We start from the raw sequence: 13,506 nt of genomic DNA on the forward strand, positions 1-13,506 counted from the left end.
CCAAATTTAAAAAAAAAATGTAATCAGAGCATTTTAGTGGATTAGAAATGGGCCTTAGACAGATGCTGTTAAAGCTTCCTGTAGAAGTCAGGCTTTGGGGTGCGAAAAGTACAGAATAAAGTAAGGGGTGGCACAGAGTGACCACGGCAGGGGCATGGACTTCATGTATCCTAGGTGAGTAAACTTAAATTCATGTACTAAAGCAGCCAGATGTGGTGGCACAGACCTATGAAACCAGCACTTGAGAGTTCAGGAACATCTTCAGGTACTTAGCAAGTTCAAGGCCAGCCTTGGCTACAAAATAAAAATCAATCAATCAAACAAACAAAAGAAACAAAGAAAAAATTCACACAAGTATATATTTTTTTCTTTTAAAACTATTGTTATCTTTTATTTATGAGTATGGGAGAGTGGCTTTGTGCACCTGTGTGTGCAGGAGCCCAAGGAGACCAGGAGAGGGCATGGAATCCTCCAGAGTTTGAGTTATAGGTGGAGTGTGACACCTGACACAGGTGTGGGGAACTGAGGTCAGACACTCTATAAGAGCAGCACGCGCTCTCAACTGCCCAGCCTTCTCTCCAACACCAAACATACTTCTTTATTTTTTAAGATTGACTTTATTTTATGTACATAAGTATTTTGCCTGCCTGCATGTGCACCATGCACGTGCAGGGTCCTCAGAGGCCAGAGGGGGCATCGAATCCCCTGGAACTGGAGTTGCAGACAATGGCGGGCTGCCACTTGGGTCCTGGGTCCAGAACAGGGGTCTTTTGCAGGAGCAGTGGGTGCTCTTAACTGCTGAGCTGTGGTTCCAGCCCCACCAATATGTTTCAGAATCAACACAGCCTGGACATCAGATGTTGCATTGCTCAGGAGATCGAGTTGCACTTTAAAAATGCTTTAAAATTGTCACACGTGATAGGACATAGCTGTAATCCCATCCCTTAGAAAGCTGAAGTAGAAGGGTCACAAGTTCAAGGCCAACCTTGAAGGCTACCGTTCAAATTTAAGACTAGCTTAGATCACATAGGGGACTGTCTGAGGGTTACTATTGATATGGTAAAACTAAGAGCAACTTGTGGAGAAGGGTTTTTAACTTACACATCCACACCACTCTTTATCACTGAAGGAAGTCAGGGCAGGAACATGGGAGGCAGAGACTGGTGTCGAGGCCACGGAGGGGTGCTGCTTTCTTGTTTGCTCTTCATGGCTTGCTCGGGCTTTTTTTTTTTTAAATAGAATACAGGACCACCAGTCCAGGAATCGTACCACTCACTATGTGCTAAAACCTTTCCCTGTCAATCACTAATTAAGAAAATATTCTGAATGGCTTGCCTCCAGCCAGATTTTATGGAGGCATTTTCTCGACCAAGATTCCTTCCTCTCTGATGACAATAACCCGTGTCAAGCTAACATGAAACCAGCCAGCACAGGGTCCTTATATTAGAAACAAAACAAACAAATTCCACAGAGGCTACGGCTCAATTGGTACAGTGCTCGCTCAGTGTGCAAGAAGCCGACATAAACAGATCCCATGGAGCTGGAGTTACAGCCACCATGTGGGTGCTGGGAATCGAACCCTCTGAAAGAGCAGCCAGTGCTCTTCACAGCCCAGCTGTCTCAGCAGCTCTCCCATGCCTTCCCTTTAAATAACACTGATGTCCGATTCCCAGTCCTCTGATTAGGAAGTTTGGGTGGGATTCAGCCTGGGTGGTGTGGCTCAGGCTGGCCTCACACTCAGCTATGTAGTCAGCCGGGAATGATTTTGAACTTCTTGGCTTTAATTATTTTAAAACATGTATGTGTGTGCCTGTGCGCTCACATGGTGCAGGGCAGAGGCAGACTCTGTGGAGTTGGTTTTCTCCTCCCACCTTTATGTGGGTTCCAGGGATCAAACTGAGATCACTAGACTCTTGGCAAATGGCCTTACCCACTGAGCCATCTGGCTAGCCAACCCTGAACTTCTGATCTTCCTGCTTCTACTTTCTACTTCCCAAGTGCCTGCACCATCATGCTTGCTGTTGTTTTGTTTTTGTTTGATATAGGGTCTCACTATGTGGCCCTGGCTAGCATGGAAGTCACTGTGTAGACTAGGCTGGCCTCCATCTCAAAGAGATGCCTCTGCCCCTCTACTCCTCTGCCCCTCTGCCCCTCTGCCCCTCTGCCCCTCTGCCCCTCTGCCCCTCTGCCCCTCTGCCCCTCTGCCCCTCTGCCCCTCTGCCCCTCTGCCCCTCTGCCCCTCTGCCCCTCTGCCCCTCTGCCCCTCTGCCCCTCTGCCCCTCTGCCTGCCTCTCTGCCTCTCTCTGCCTCTTTGCCTCTGCCCCTGCCCCTGCCTCCTGAGTGCTGGCATTAAATGTGTGCACTGCTATACCTAGCTGGGCTGGGTTGTTTTTCATGTGATGCTTGGGGAGCAAACACTGGCTTCCTGCATTGAAGGCAAGCACCCACTGTCTGAACTATGTACCCTCAGCCTCATCTTGGCTTCCAGCTCTTTCTAGACTTTTCTTCTGAGATGGCTTCTTCCCATGCCTGGAGGTTTGTGCTTGAAGCCTGGTCTGTACCTGGTGGCTAGCCCTGGGACACTTGTTTTTATTATGTCTGGATCAGCAGTCAGCAGCAACCATCCTGTTTGAGTTACCAGTTGAAGAAAAGGCCTTGGGTCTGGACCTCTCCTCTTTGGGACAGAGAGCTGCTTTCTGGAACATGTGACTCTTTAAGGTTCTGTTCAGAGAAAGGGGCACCTGGCTCCTGCCTCTGGCAGGCACGGAAGTGGAGGCCACGGCACTGGTCAGGACTGGATAAAATACCGAAAAGTCTTTTTCCAACTCAGAGATTTTCTTTCTGCTTGACCTGCTTCTCTGACTGTAATTTGTGCTTTTGAAAGCCAACCATGGTATAAAGCTTGCTTTGCAGTGAATTGTTGCGAAGCACACAAACTGTTCCATCAGGGGCACACGGCTGGGAAGCCTGGCTTCGTCCAGAATCTCTAGAAAGAGCCTATGCCTTTATTCATTTTAGAAAATATTTAAGCATTTGGACTGTAGAAAGTTTGGAGTTCATGAAAGTAGTGTATCACCCAACTCTCAACCTTTACCCGTTAACTCACGGCCAATCAAGGTCCCCCACACCCTGCTCTGACATACTAGCTCATGGTAGCACAAGTTCCAACTACCATACCATTACACATGTAAATGCTTCAGTGGGTGCCTCTAAAAAATAAGAACACCTTTAAAATTTTTTAGATTTATTTGTTATTATTTTATATGTATTGTATACCATACATGTGATTGACACCATTGAGTTCAGGGGAGGGCAGAGAAGCCCCTGGATGGTTGTGAGATGCCTGCTATGTGGGTGCTAGGGATCAAATCTCATGGTACGTTACTTTTCTTTGAACTTGGTCAAGGTCTGTCTCAAAACAAGATGAGGGGGGCCAGAGAAATGGGTAAAAGCATGGTCTGCTTTCTAGCTTGGGTCCCACAGTGGTTCACATTCATCTGTAATCCTCATTCCAGGGAATCTGATGCCCTCCACTGGTCTTTGTGGACACTTCATACACACAATGCACTGACATACAGATGAACACACACACACACACACACACACACACACATATATATATATATATCCTTAAAAACAACAACCTCTGGCTTTCATGTGCACCAGTGCACATGCATGTGCATACAACATATACACACGTGTGCATGCAATCTGAGTTCAGCTGGATGTGGTGATGCGTCTCTATGATCCCAGTACCTCGGAGGTGAAGGAAGGAGAGCTGTGAGTTTGCACTAGCCTGGGCTAGAGAGATGGCTCAGCAGGTAAAGGTACTTGCTGCCAGGCCTAGTGACTACATTTGATCCCTGGAACCCACATGGTGGAAGAGAAAAAAAAATCCTGCAACTCAGATTGTCATGGTTGGTAGCCACACTCCCACCTGCTGACAAATTCCCCACAGACTCCATAAACTTGTTTTGCAGAGGAACCCAGAGCAATTCAGGTTACAATTGGTGCAGGTAGAAGCCGCCTAGTGGTTCGGAGGCAATCTGTCCTTATGGTGGACTGAAGTCTGCAGCTGGGACACTTAGAGTCCCTGGGGACTCTGCCAGCTGTCTGGAGCTGCCTCTGAATCAGAGGCCTGGTCGGGTGATGCCTCTGCTCGCTGTCCAAGGACTCCTCACTCCATCACTTTTATCCTGTGATTCTAGATTTCCTGAAAGGGCAAATTCCTCCACATGGCTGCCTTTCGCTCCTTTCTTCTCCAGGTGACATCTGGACTGTAACCTGAATGTGAATTCACAGTTAAACTCTACAGTGGAGGGCATGGCACCCCCAGACCCTGTGTAGTAGAACCTGAGGGACACATCTTGGGGACAGGTTGTGAGTATGTGTGAACAGGCATCTGGAGGCCAGAAGTCACTAGTGTTGCTTCTCAAGAGCTCTACACCTTGGTTTGGGACAGAGTTTCTCTCTGACCAGGGGACCAACATAAACAATTTAGCTAGGCTGGCTCACAGTGAGCCCTAGGGATCCTCCTGTAATCCTCCCAGGGTTGGGATTACAAGCACACAGTCCCACACCTGAATATTTATCTGGGGTACTGGGGATTGAATTAAGGTCCTTATGTTTATACAGCAAGCACTTTCTTGGCACAAAAAGCATCCCGGAGGGAGATACTTTTTGTCTGGGGACATTTCCCCTGTTCCTAGCAAACCACATGGAACACTTAAAAGTAACCAACCAGCAGTAACCAGAATCCAGTTGAGACTTAAAAAACAAAATTATTGTCATAAAATAACCTAGCACTGTCTCATTTAAGTAGTAAATGATACTCATTTACTGTGTAGAGCTGTTCAACCTCAAATCTTAATGTTAAAATTTCTATCACGTCAGAAGATTCTCCATGTCTGTCTGTGATCATTCTGTCCTTAGCATGCCAGCATCAGTTAGTGTTAGGATAGACAGACAGCATCAAGGGATCCTCTGCTTGGGAATTCAGGACCAATCAATGTCTCCAACTGTATGTACTTATGTGACAAGACTTTTCCTGGACACACACACACACACACACACACACACACACACACACAGAGAGAGAGAGAGAGAGAGAGAGAGAGAGAGAGAGAGAGAGAGAGAGAGAGAGAGAGATCTACTTACCCCAGATAGGGAACTTATGATGACAGACCAAAGAACAGATATCACCACAGTACAACTTGGTGAACCATGAATTTTGCCAGGGTTATTTATAGGAATATTTACAGAATTATTTTCAGAAACAGAAATGACTCAGAGACAACTGTATCGCCAAAGCCCACCCTAGCATGGGTGACTGCTCAAAAAAGCTGGGAACTTGAAGCATACTGCACAGCCTGCAGGCAGCTCAACAGGTTACAGAGTGTGTCTTCCAAGTGATTTAGTTGGTCTAAACCTCTTCCAGGTAACTCAGCTGGTTTCCACCCCCACCCTTCTTTCAGGCAGCTTGGCTTCTCAGAAAGTATTTTTTGTAGCTTGACCCTGCTCATCTTAGAGGGATTCTTAACTTCTATTGCTTATTCTGGCAGGAAGGGACCTAGTGAGTCTGATCAGTTTCAGGGACTTCTTAAAGCTATGTTGAGTTGTTGTAGATTCTTGTTGAAGGAGCTTCCTACAGGATAGAATGTTTCAATCTTAGAGGAAACTGCTACACCACACTACCGGGTTGACCTGGAGTAGGTCTCCTCCTGAGAGCACTGGCTGTGCTGAGCCCCGTTCTTCTTCCAGGTGGATAAAATTTGAAGAAAAGGTAGAGGAAGGAGGAGAACGCTGGAGCAAGCCCCATGTGTCCACGCTGTCCCTGCACAGCCTCTTTGAGCTCCGCACCTGCCTGCAGACAGGGACGGTGCTGCTGGATCTGGACAGTGGCTCCTTACCGAAGATCATAGGTGAGTCCAGGACATCTCTGCTATGGTCCCAGCAAATCAAGGCCATTTCCCCAACCTGGTGTCAACCTGCAAGTCTGTATGACTGGCCATCTCAACGCTTGCCTGATTCTGCAGGATTTTGACTCTGGCACTGTCTAGGCAGTGTCCCAACTGCTTCTAGTTTCCATGCAGACCGCCAACAGCTAGCAAAAGAGCATCCCTGAAATGTGGCAGGCAGAGAGAGGGGCTCCTTGGATGGGCAGAGACAACTATTGCCATGGCAACTTGTTTCTTTTCAGAGGAAAATGGACTATCTTTCTTTCTTTTTTTTTTTTTTTTGAAAACTAGCTCCCATTCAGTGGAGTATCAAACAAGGAGGTAGCTTGATTCCTTGTTCTGAAACACCCCTCTGAGACTTATTCCACCTAACACATTTAGTTTGGCTATAACTATTATTTCTCTAAAAAAGAATTCACCTGGGGGATGAAAACCATTTAACACAGCACCTATTTGCTTCCTGGTGCACTTTCATAGGTCCTACTTAAACATGTTTCACAACATGGAGAGAAAGAGCAGAGACTTCTGTCCACGCGGGCACACACCCGAGACATATCCATAACCTTAGACATGAAGATATCGGGGTTGGCAGAGCCACGGGACTATTTTCAGCTCCTTGATCCCTTTGGTCATTCTCAATCCCACTAATAGCCTGGAAGAAGCAAGACCTCAAAGCCTTGGGCTCGTTCTCTCCCACGTGGGCCCAACTTGTTTGTTTCTCATCCAGATGATGTCATTGAGAAGCAGATAGAAGATGGACTTCTGCGACCAGAGCTCCGGGAAAGGGTCAGCTATGTGTTACTGAGGAAGCATCGTCACCAAACCAAGAAGCCCATCCACCGTTCCCTTGCAGACATCGGGAAGTCGGTTTCCACTACGAGTGAGTGGGGCTGTTTGCTGGTGGGCGCAGGGCATGTGACCAGGTGAGCCCGGTTTGGGGGCCGGAACTATCTGACTTCATGATCCTAAAGAAAGTCCAAAACCTTGAAGCCATACTCCATGTTGTTCCTGACACCAGAACACAGTAGTTCCTAGGAATGGCTGGCTCACAGCCTGCACTGCACACTGCAATGACTTGAGACCTTCAAATGTGTCCTAATGCCTGAGAGATCTGTTGGTCTGGAGTGCATCCTGGGTAGGAGGAGCAGACAGGCCAGAGTCTCCAGGCACACAGCACCAGGGAATGCCTAGAGGGATGGCTTGCTTAGGAAAGAGTTTTTCACCAATTCAAGAGAAGCCAGAAACCTCTGCAGAAGGTGGGGCACGTGAAGATGGTGGGAGCATTGAAGTCACCTCAAGTGTGCCAGGGCTTGTATACCATTCTAGCTAGCAAAGTCTGGGGCCGTTTGGGGAGAGAAGACTATTCACTCACCCTTGGCCTCTGAAGGCTCTAGGCCTGGCAAGCCCAGCAGACAAACATGAGCCACCGGTAGCAAAATCAGAGACGAAGGTAGGTCATCTGCTGCCCCCAGTGTCAATTTAGCCAACACTGTGTTGCATCTTGTTTTCAACTGTATGAATATTTCCCAGGGTCATCAGGAGCATCAACCAATCCTCTTAACCACCGAGCCATCTCTCCAGACCCATTCCTGTGTAATCTTATTCACGATATTCCTTTAAACATCATTCTTGGAAGGGGAGATGTGTCTGGTAGTGAAGAGACGCTGAAGTTTAGTTGAAGTGACTAGTCACTGTGCTAGCCAGAGAGGCTGCAGCTGTAAAGATGCTGGAGCTACATGTCTTCCTGCCCCTCCCAGATCGCAGCTCTGCCCGGAGCCCATCAGCAGGCCCAACTCTGCACCGCTCCACCGAGGACCTGAGGATTCGGCAAAGCACCAGCTATGGTCATCTGTGTGAGTGTTCTCTGCCAATCAGGGACAGCAGCACGCTGGCTGTGACAGCTGGGAGATGTCCATGTGTCCATAGATGGAGAAGGTAGACCTGAGGACCTAGCTCGCTAAAAGACACCAGCAGTAGAAACCAGATTTCCCCTTAAGCCTAGGCTTGCCGCTGGGCCTGATTTACCGCTGTAGTATTCCTTGCGAGACAGAGTGCAGCCAAATCCTGGTTTCGTCAGTGCTGATCCCAGGTGCACTGATTGCAGGTGAAGCTCTTGTTAATGGTGACTTAATCATTGTGCGCTGTTTTCTAGTGAGAGCCTTCCTGCCTAGTAAAAGCATTGGGGGTGGAGGTGGGGCTCAGCAGTAGAGAGCCTGCGTGTTTAAAGTGCCCTGACTGATTTGCAGTACCGCAAAAAACACAAGCATGTTAAAACAGAAACCTTGCTGGGTGCGGTGGCTGAGGCAGGATTGCTACAAATTCGAGGCCAGCCTGGGCTACACAGTGAATTCCATGCCAGTCTGGGTAACAGAGTGAGACTGTCTCAAAACAAACAACAACAACAAACAAACCAAAAAAACCAACAATTAAAACATCCACCTAAGTCCCTTTCCCAAGAACTTCCGAGACACCCACTCGTCACCATGAGGAAGAAACTTGAGCATGATCATTAACAATGATTAGACGACTGTGAGGTCAAAGGTCACAGCCTTTTTCAAGCTCATCTGGGAATAGTCAGGGATGTGGGCACGGGAGCACACACCTATAATCTCAGTGGTCTTAGGTCGGAAGCAGGAAGATTGAGAATTTTTTTGGGGGGGAGGACGGGGAGAGCAGCCCACCAGTGTCTCCTCACAGCAGTTACCTGCCTGGTTCACCCACCTCCACCCTACGATGTCCCTTATTTCTTATATGGCCACCAGGGGGCGGTGGTCAGTACGTAGAAAGTTGTTCAGCTGGTTCTGTGTATGGAGACCCCTCTTGTCCAGCAATGTTCAGTGGTACCCCAGACAAGAGTTATGAAGAAGTGACTGTTGCTCTGTGTGAACTGGATCATATGTAGCTCAGGTACACAGCCTCCCTGAGGTAGCCCAGTGCACAGATGACAATGAGGAAGCCTCAGAGAAGAGGAAAACCCAGGGCACAAACAGCAGTTGATAGAGGAAAGAATATTCACGCAGCTCACCAAGAGCATACGGCTTAGGGTCAGGCAAAAAATGGCCTGGTGTATCTAGTAAAAAGCAAGCAAGCAAGCAAACAAACAAACAAAAACAAAGACATGACTCTGAAGGTAAGGGGAACCCTGAAGATCCAAAAACAGGTGTGTGCCTCCATCAAATTTTTGTCTGAGAAAGAATAACAAGGGGCTGGAGAGATGGTTCAGTGGTTAAGAGCACCGACTGCTCTGCCAGAGGTCCTGAGTTTAATTCCCAGCAACCACATGGAACCATCTGTAATGTGATTCAATGCCCTCTTCTGGTGTGTCTGAAGAGAGCTGCAGTGTACTCATATAAATTAAAAAAAAAAAAAAAAAGGAAGGAAGAAAGAATAACGAGGTCGGGTAGGCATTCAGGAGTGGAGGGGAAGAAGGAAATAGGATGTAACAAGTGGTGGGCAGGCGGGAGAGGCAAGGAGGAGGGAGGAGCCAGGACTGCATCCCAGGGTGTCAAGTGGCCAAAGAGTGGGATGGGGGAAGTGCTGAGTGGGTAGAATAAGTTGTGGGGAGTGGGTGAGGTAGGGCTGATTTGTGGCCGATAATGACCTGGAGGTATCAGATGTCTCTGTCACACACACACACACACACAGTGGAAGCCGTGGGTTTGGCTGTGATTGCCAGGGATGGAGTGGGAAAGGCTTCTGAGGGGATGATGGCAAAACAAAACCTCATGGAGAGTCAAGCAGAAGAGGATCCTGGGAAGTGAGTGGAGAGGGGCAGTGTTCTAGAAATAAGGCAGGGCTACGTCTGAGCATGCCCACTGGACTTCACTGCTAGTGGGAACTGAGGATGGCTTCCAGAGGAAGGGGCGATTGGCAATTCAGTTCATGTGCTGTCCCTGTGTCCACATGGACTCAGCCAGCCTTCTCTGTCAAGACTTTCATGGGTCCACAAAGCTAGAGGTGAGACTGGTCTCTTCTCACCAAGTTACAGCCTAGTGATACCTGGTACCTCATCTGAAAATACATCCCTGTGTCTCTTCCATCTGAGCCGGCACAGAGCTGTGTGTGGAGTACGCGTTTTGGTGAGGTGTGAGGTGGTGGGGCCGAAGGCTGGAGGAGAGCATGTGAGAGCTGGAGAAATGATTAGGAATCAGCAGAACCCAGAGGTTAGCTTCTTGTTCAAGCACCCTGCCCCTGAGGGGAAGGAGAGTGGGGATGCCAGCTGAAGGGGCTGCAGGACCAAGGGAAGGGACACTTGCTGTGGTTCTGAACAAGGGGCCGAGTTCGAAGAGCTGGCAGGAGCCTGCTTCCCCTGATGGGCTTGCTTTCCTTTCTCTCCTAGGTCATGCTCAGAGCAGAAGCATGAATGACATCTCTCATACCCCAAACACAGACCAGGTAGGAGAGCTCTGCCCTAGACTGCAGAGGCAGGCAGGGAGGAGGAGGAAGCCTTTGGTTTCACAGGCAGAGAGCCCTTGAAACCCTCTCTCCTGCAAGGGAACATAAGTCCCTAAGACTAAGAAGGACGTATAAGTAACCTTCCCTAGGACATTTGAGCTGGTTGGTCGGTCGATCACTCCATCTGTTTGACCTTCTTACTCTGGACAGCTGGACCCCACTCACTGTCTCAGGTTGTTTTTTTTTTTTTTTTTTTTTTTTTTTTTTTTTTTTTTTGGTTTTTTGAGACAGGGTTTCTCTGTGTAGCCCTGGCTGTCCTGGAACTCACTCTGTAGACCAGGCTGGCCTTGAACTCAGAAATCCGCCTGCCTCTGCCTCCCAAGTGGTGGGATTAAAGGCGTGCGCCACCACTGCCTGGCTACTGTCTGTTTTAAAGTCTAAGAATGATACATTCCCAGGAGGTCCCGTTGGGGGAGCCTGGAAGCATGGAAACATCCAGCACCCTTGGAGCCTGGTCCAGAGATTCCTGAGTAAGGATACAGGGCAAGGGGCAAACAAACCACGGAGCAGACATCTCTCCACCGCCAAAGGAGAAGGCCTGGAGGGAGGGCTGGGCAGGTTACCACTAAGTGCTAAGGGCTATGTCTGTTCCAACAAGGAGGCTGCAGGTGAGAGCTAGATTCAGCAAGCCCGGGGCTCTTCTCTGACTGCTTGGCTCACACAACAGAGGAGTGTTTTAGGGTCTACTCAGTGACTAAATCCTACCATCTATGACGGTGTGATTGGTCTCGGGTTAGCAAACATTGCATCTCCTTATCTATAGACCTAGAGAGAGTATTTGGTTGTTTATTTCAGTCTCTTGAAATTTTCTGTGGAAAGTTTGTGTGTGTGTGTGTGTGTGTGTGTGTGTGTGTGTGTGTGTACTTGAAGAGATCAGAAGAGGGCATCAGATCCCCTGGAGCTGGAGTTACAGGCAGTTGTGTGCTGCCTGACTGGGTGCTGGGAACTGAACGCCAGTCCTCCATAAGAACAGCAAAGGGTCTTGACCGTGTTATGTCCAGCTCGAGGGAACTCAGGAGACCGCCAGAAATCACGACCCTGATGTAAACATACATAGTCTTTATTGTATAAGTGTAGACCCGGATCACAGTCTTTCCTGCTCTGCAGGTTAGGAATGTGACATTCACATCTTGGGGTTTGGGGTACATATGGGAGAAAGTATAAGCTGAGGCTTTCGAGCTTTGGTGTTACACGACTGGGTAGAGGGTATAGAAATGCTGTCGGATAACGTTTGTTCAGACAGCAAGGTGGAACCATGTAGCCGGAAAAGGACCTTTTTGAGCTGGGAAGAAATAACTTATTTCCTTATCGGAGGCTAGTGTATTTTTACAAGTCGGTCATAGCTGTTTGGGAGCATTTGATTGTCTCTTTCCCATAGCTCAGGAGTGGGGGCCTTATCATTTCAAGGATATTAATTTCTGTCAAAGACAGGAGCCATCTGCACCGAAGGGGAAGTGTTGGTTGTTTGATTTAGCACAGGAGGGAGTGCGGAGTGCAGGGCTTGGTGTCAGGGGTTAATGTTGAAACTAGGATGGGGATCTGTATGGGGGACAGGGCTGGGGGGGCATGTTAGTGATGGCTATTTAGCTCAGCGGCTCGGGGGGAGGGGGGCAAGGGAGTGTGGGACCTGATGCCAAGGATTAACAGAGAGGAGCGGGGCAGACTGCCTTGTGCTTCTTCAACCACTTACTCATCTCTCCAGCCCCTGGGGAGATTTTAGATTTTATTTTTATTCATTTTTAGTTTTTCAAGACAGGGTTTCTCTATAGCCCTGGGTGTCCTGAGACTGGCTCTGTAGACCAGAAGGTGTCTACCACCACACTTGGCCACCCCTGGAGAGATTTAAAAGTTAGATCTCCATTGTTCTCTGAAGTGAGGCTATGAGCATGCCAGGTTTTCTTGGGTGTGTGTCATTTTCCTCCCGGAGCAGCGGAAAAACAAATTCATGAAGAAGATCCCCAAGGACTCCGAAGCCTCTAACGTGCTTGTGGGCGAGGTGGACTTCCTGGACCAGCCGTTCATTGCATTTGTTCGTCTTGTGCAGTCTGCCATGCTGGGAGGGGTGACAGAGGTGCCTGTCCCCACCAGGTGAGTCCCTGAAAAGTATCACCAGATCTGTCTTCAGGGAGCCACTCCCCATGCAGTCAGAAAGCAGGGATATTCTTTTACATTATTATGGAGTCCAGCATGGTGGTGCTTACCTTTATTCCCAGCATCCAGCAGGTGGAGCTCTGTGGGTTCGAGGCCAGCCAAAGCAACAGTAAGACCCTCACAAAAGAAAGGGGTTGGAGGAGGAGGCAGTAGCCAGGAAGGAAGTTGTAGAGTGGTCCAGACAGCGATGCAAATGTAAGGATATTCCCAGAAGAGCCCAGTGAGGGCAGAAGCAGAAATATTTCTTTAACAAATAAAACAGTCAAAGGGAGATTCTGAGGCTTGGGAGATGATTCAATAGCCAGTTGTCACCAAGTCAAACAACATGAGCTCAATCCTTGGAATCCACGTGGTAAAAGGAGAGAACTGACTCCTGATAGTTGTCTTCCAAACCTTCATGTTTGCTGTGGTGTGTGTGGTGTGGCATGTGTGCACATACACATACACACAATAAATAGCTAAGTAAATGTGAAAAAGAAAGAGCCAGATATTGTGGCTAGCCTGTAATTCCAGCACTTGGGATGGAGAGGCAGGAGGATCAGGTGTTTAGAATCATCCTAGACAACATAAAGCGTTTGAGCTGGGGTTACGTGAGACCCTGTCTTTAAAACAAACAAAAAAGAAATGATAATAAATAAGTATAATAATAAATAAGTAAATAATAATAATGTAATAGGAGGTGGAAAGATGACTCAGTGGTTAACCGTACTTCCTGCTCTTGCAGAGGACCCAAGCTCAGTTCCAGCATCCATGTTGGGTGGCTCATAATCACCTGCAACTTCAGTTGATGGGGTCCAGTGCCCTCTGCTGGCCGCCTCAGGCACTGCACTTACAGGCACATACCTCCATACAGACACACACATAATTGAGAATAATAGTGATAATGGTGCTTTTTAAACGATTCAAAGGAGAGAGGTTGAAAGGTTAATAATGGATTCATTGA

The 13,506-nt window shown here is 48.2% G+C and overlaps 1 protein-coding gene across 5 annotated transcripts in view; it reads left to right on the forward strand.

Annotated features, from left to right (window-relative positions):
* Window positions 1-13,506, forward strand: part of Slc4a5 (solute carrier family 4 member 5) — an 89,360-nt gene that overhangs the window by 39,205 nt on the left and 36,649 nt on the right. For all 5 annotated transcript variants that reach the window (XM_076939960.1, XM_076939961.1, XM_034511568.2 and 2 more), the window contains 5 exons: window positions 5,761-5,921; window positions 6,685-6,837; window positions 7,715-7,810; window positions 10,297-10,352; window positions 12,343-12,500. In XM_076939960.1, the coding sequence (XP_076796075.1) occupies window positions 5,761-5,921; window positions 6,685-6,837; window positions 7,715-7,810; window positions 10,297-10,352; window positions 12,343-12,500 (624 nt within the window). The remainder of the gene's footprint in view (window positions 1-5,760; window positions 5,922-6,684; window positions 6,838-7,714; window positions 7,811-10,296; window positions 10,353-12,342; window positions 12,501-13,506) is intronic.

This window comes from Arvicanthis niloticus, chromosome 9, assembly GCF_011762505.2.
Source record: "Arvicanthis niloticus isolate mArvNil1 chromosome 9, mArvNil1.pat.X, whole genome shotgun sequence".
NCBI lineage: Eukaryota > Metazoa > Chordata > Mammalia > Rodentia > Muridae > Arvicanthis > Arvicanthis niloticus.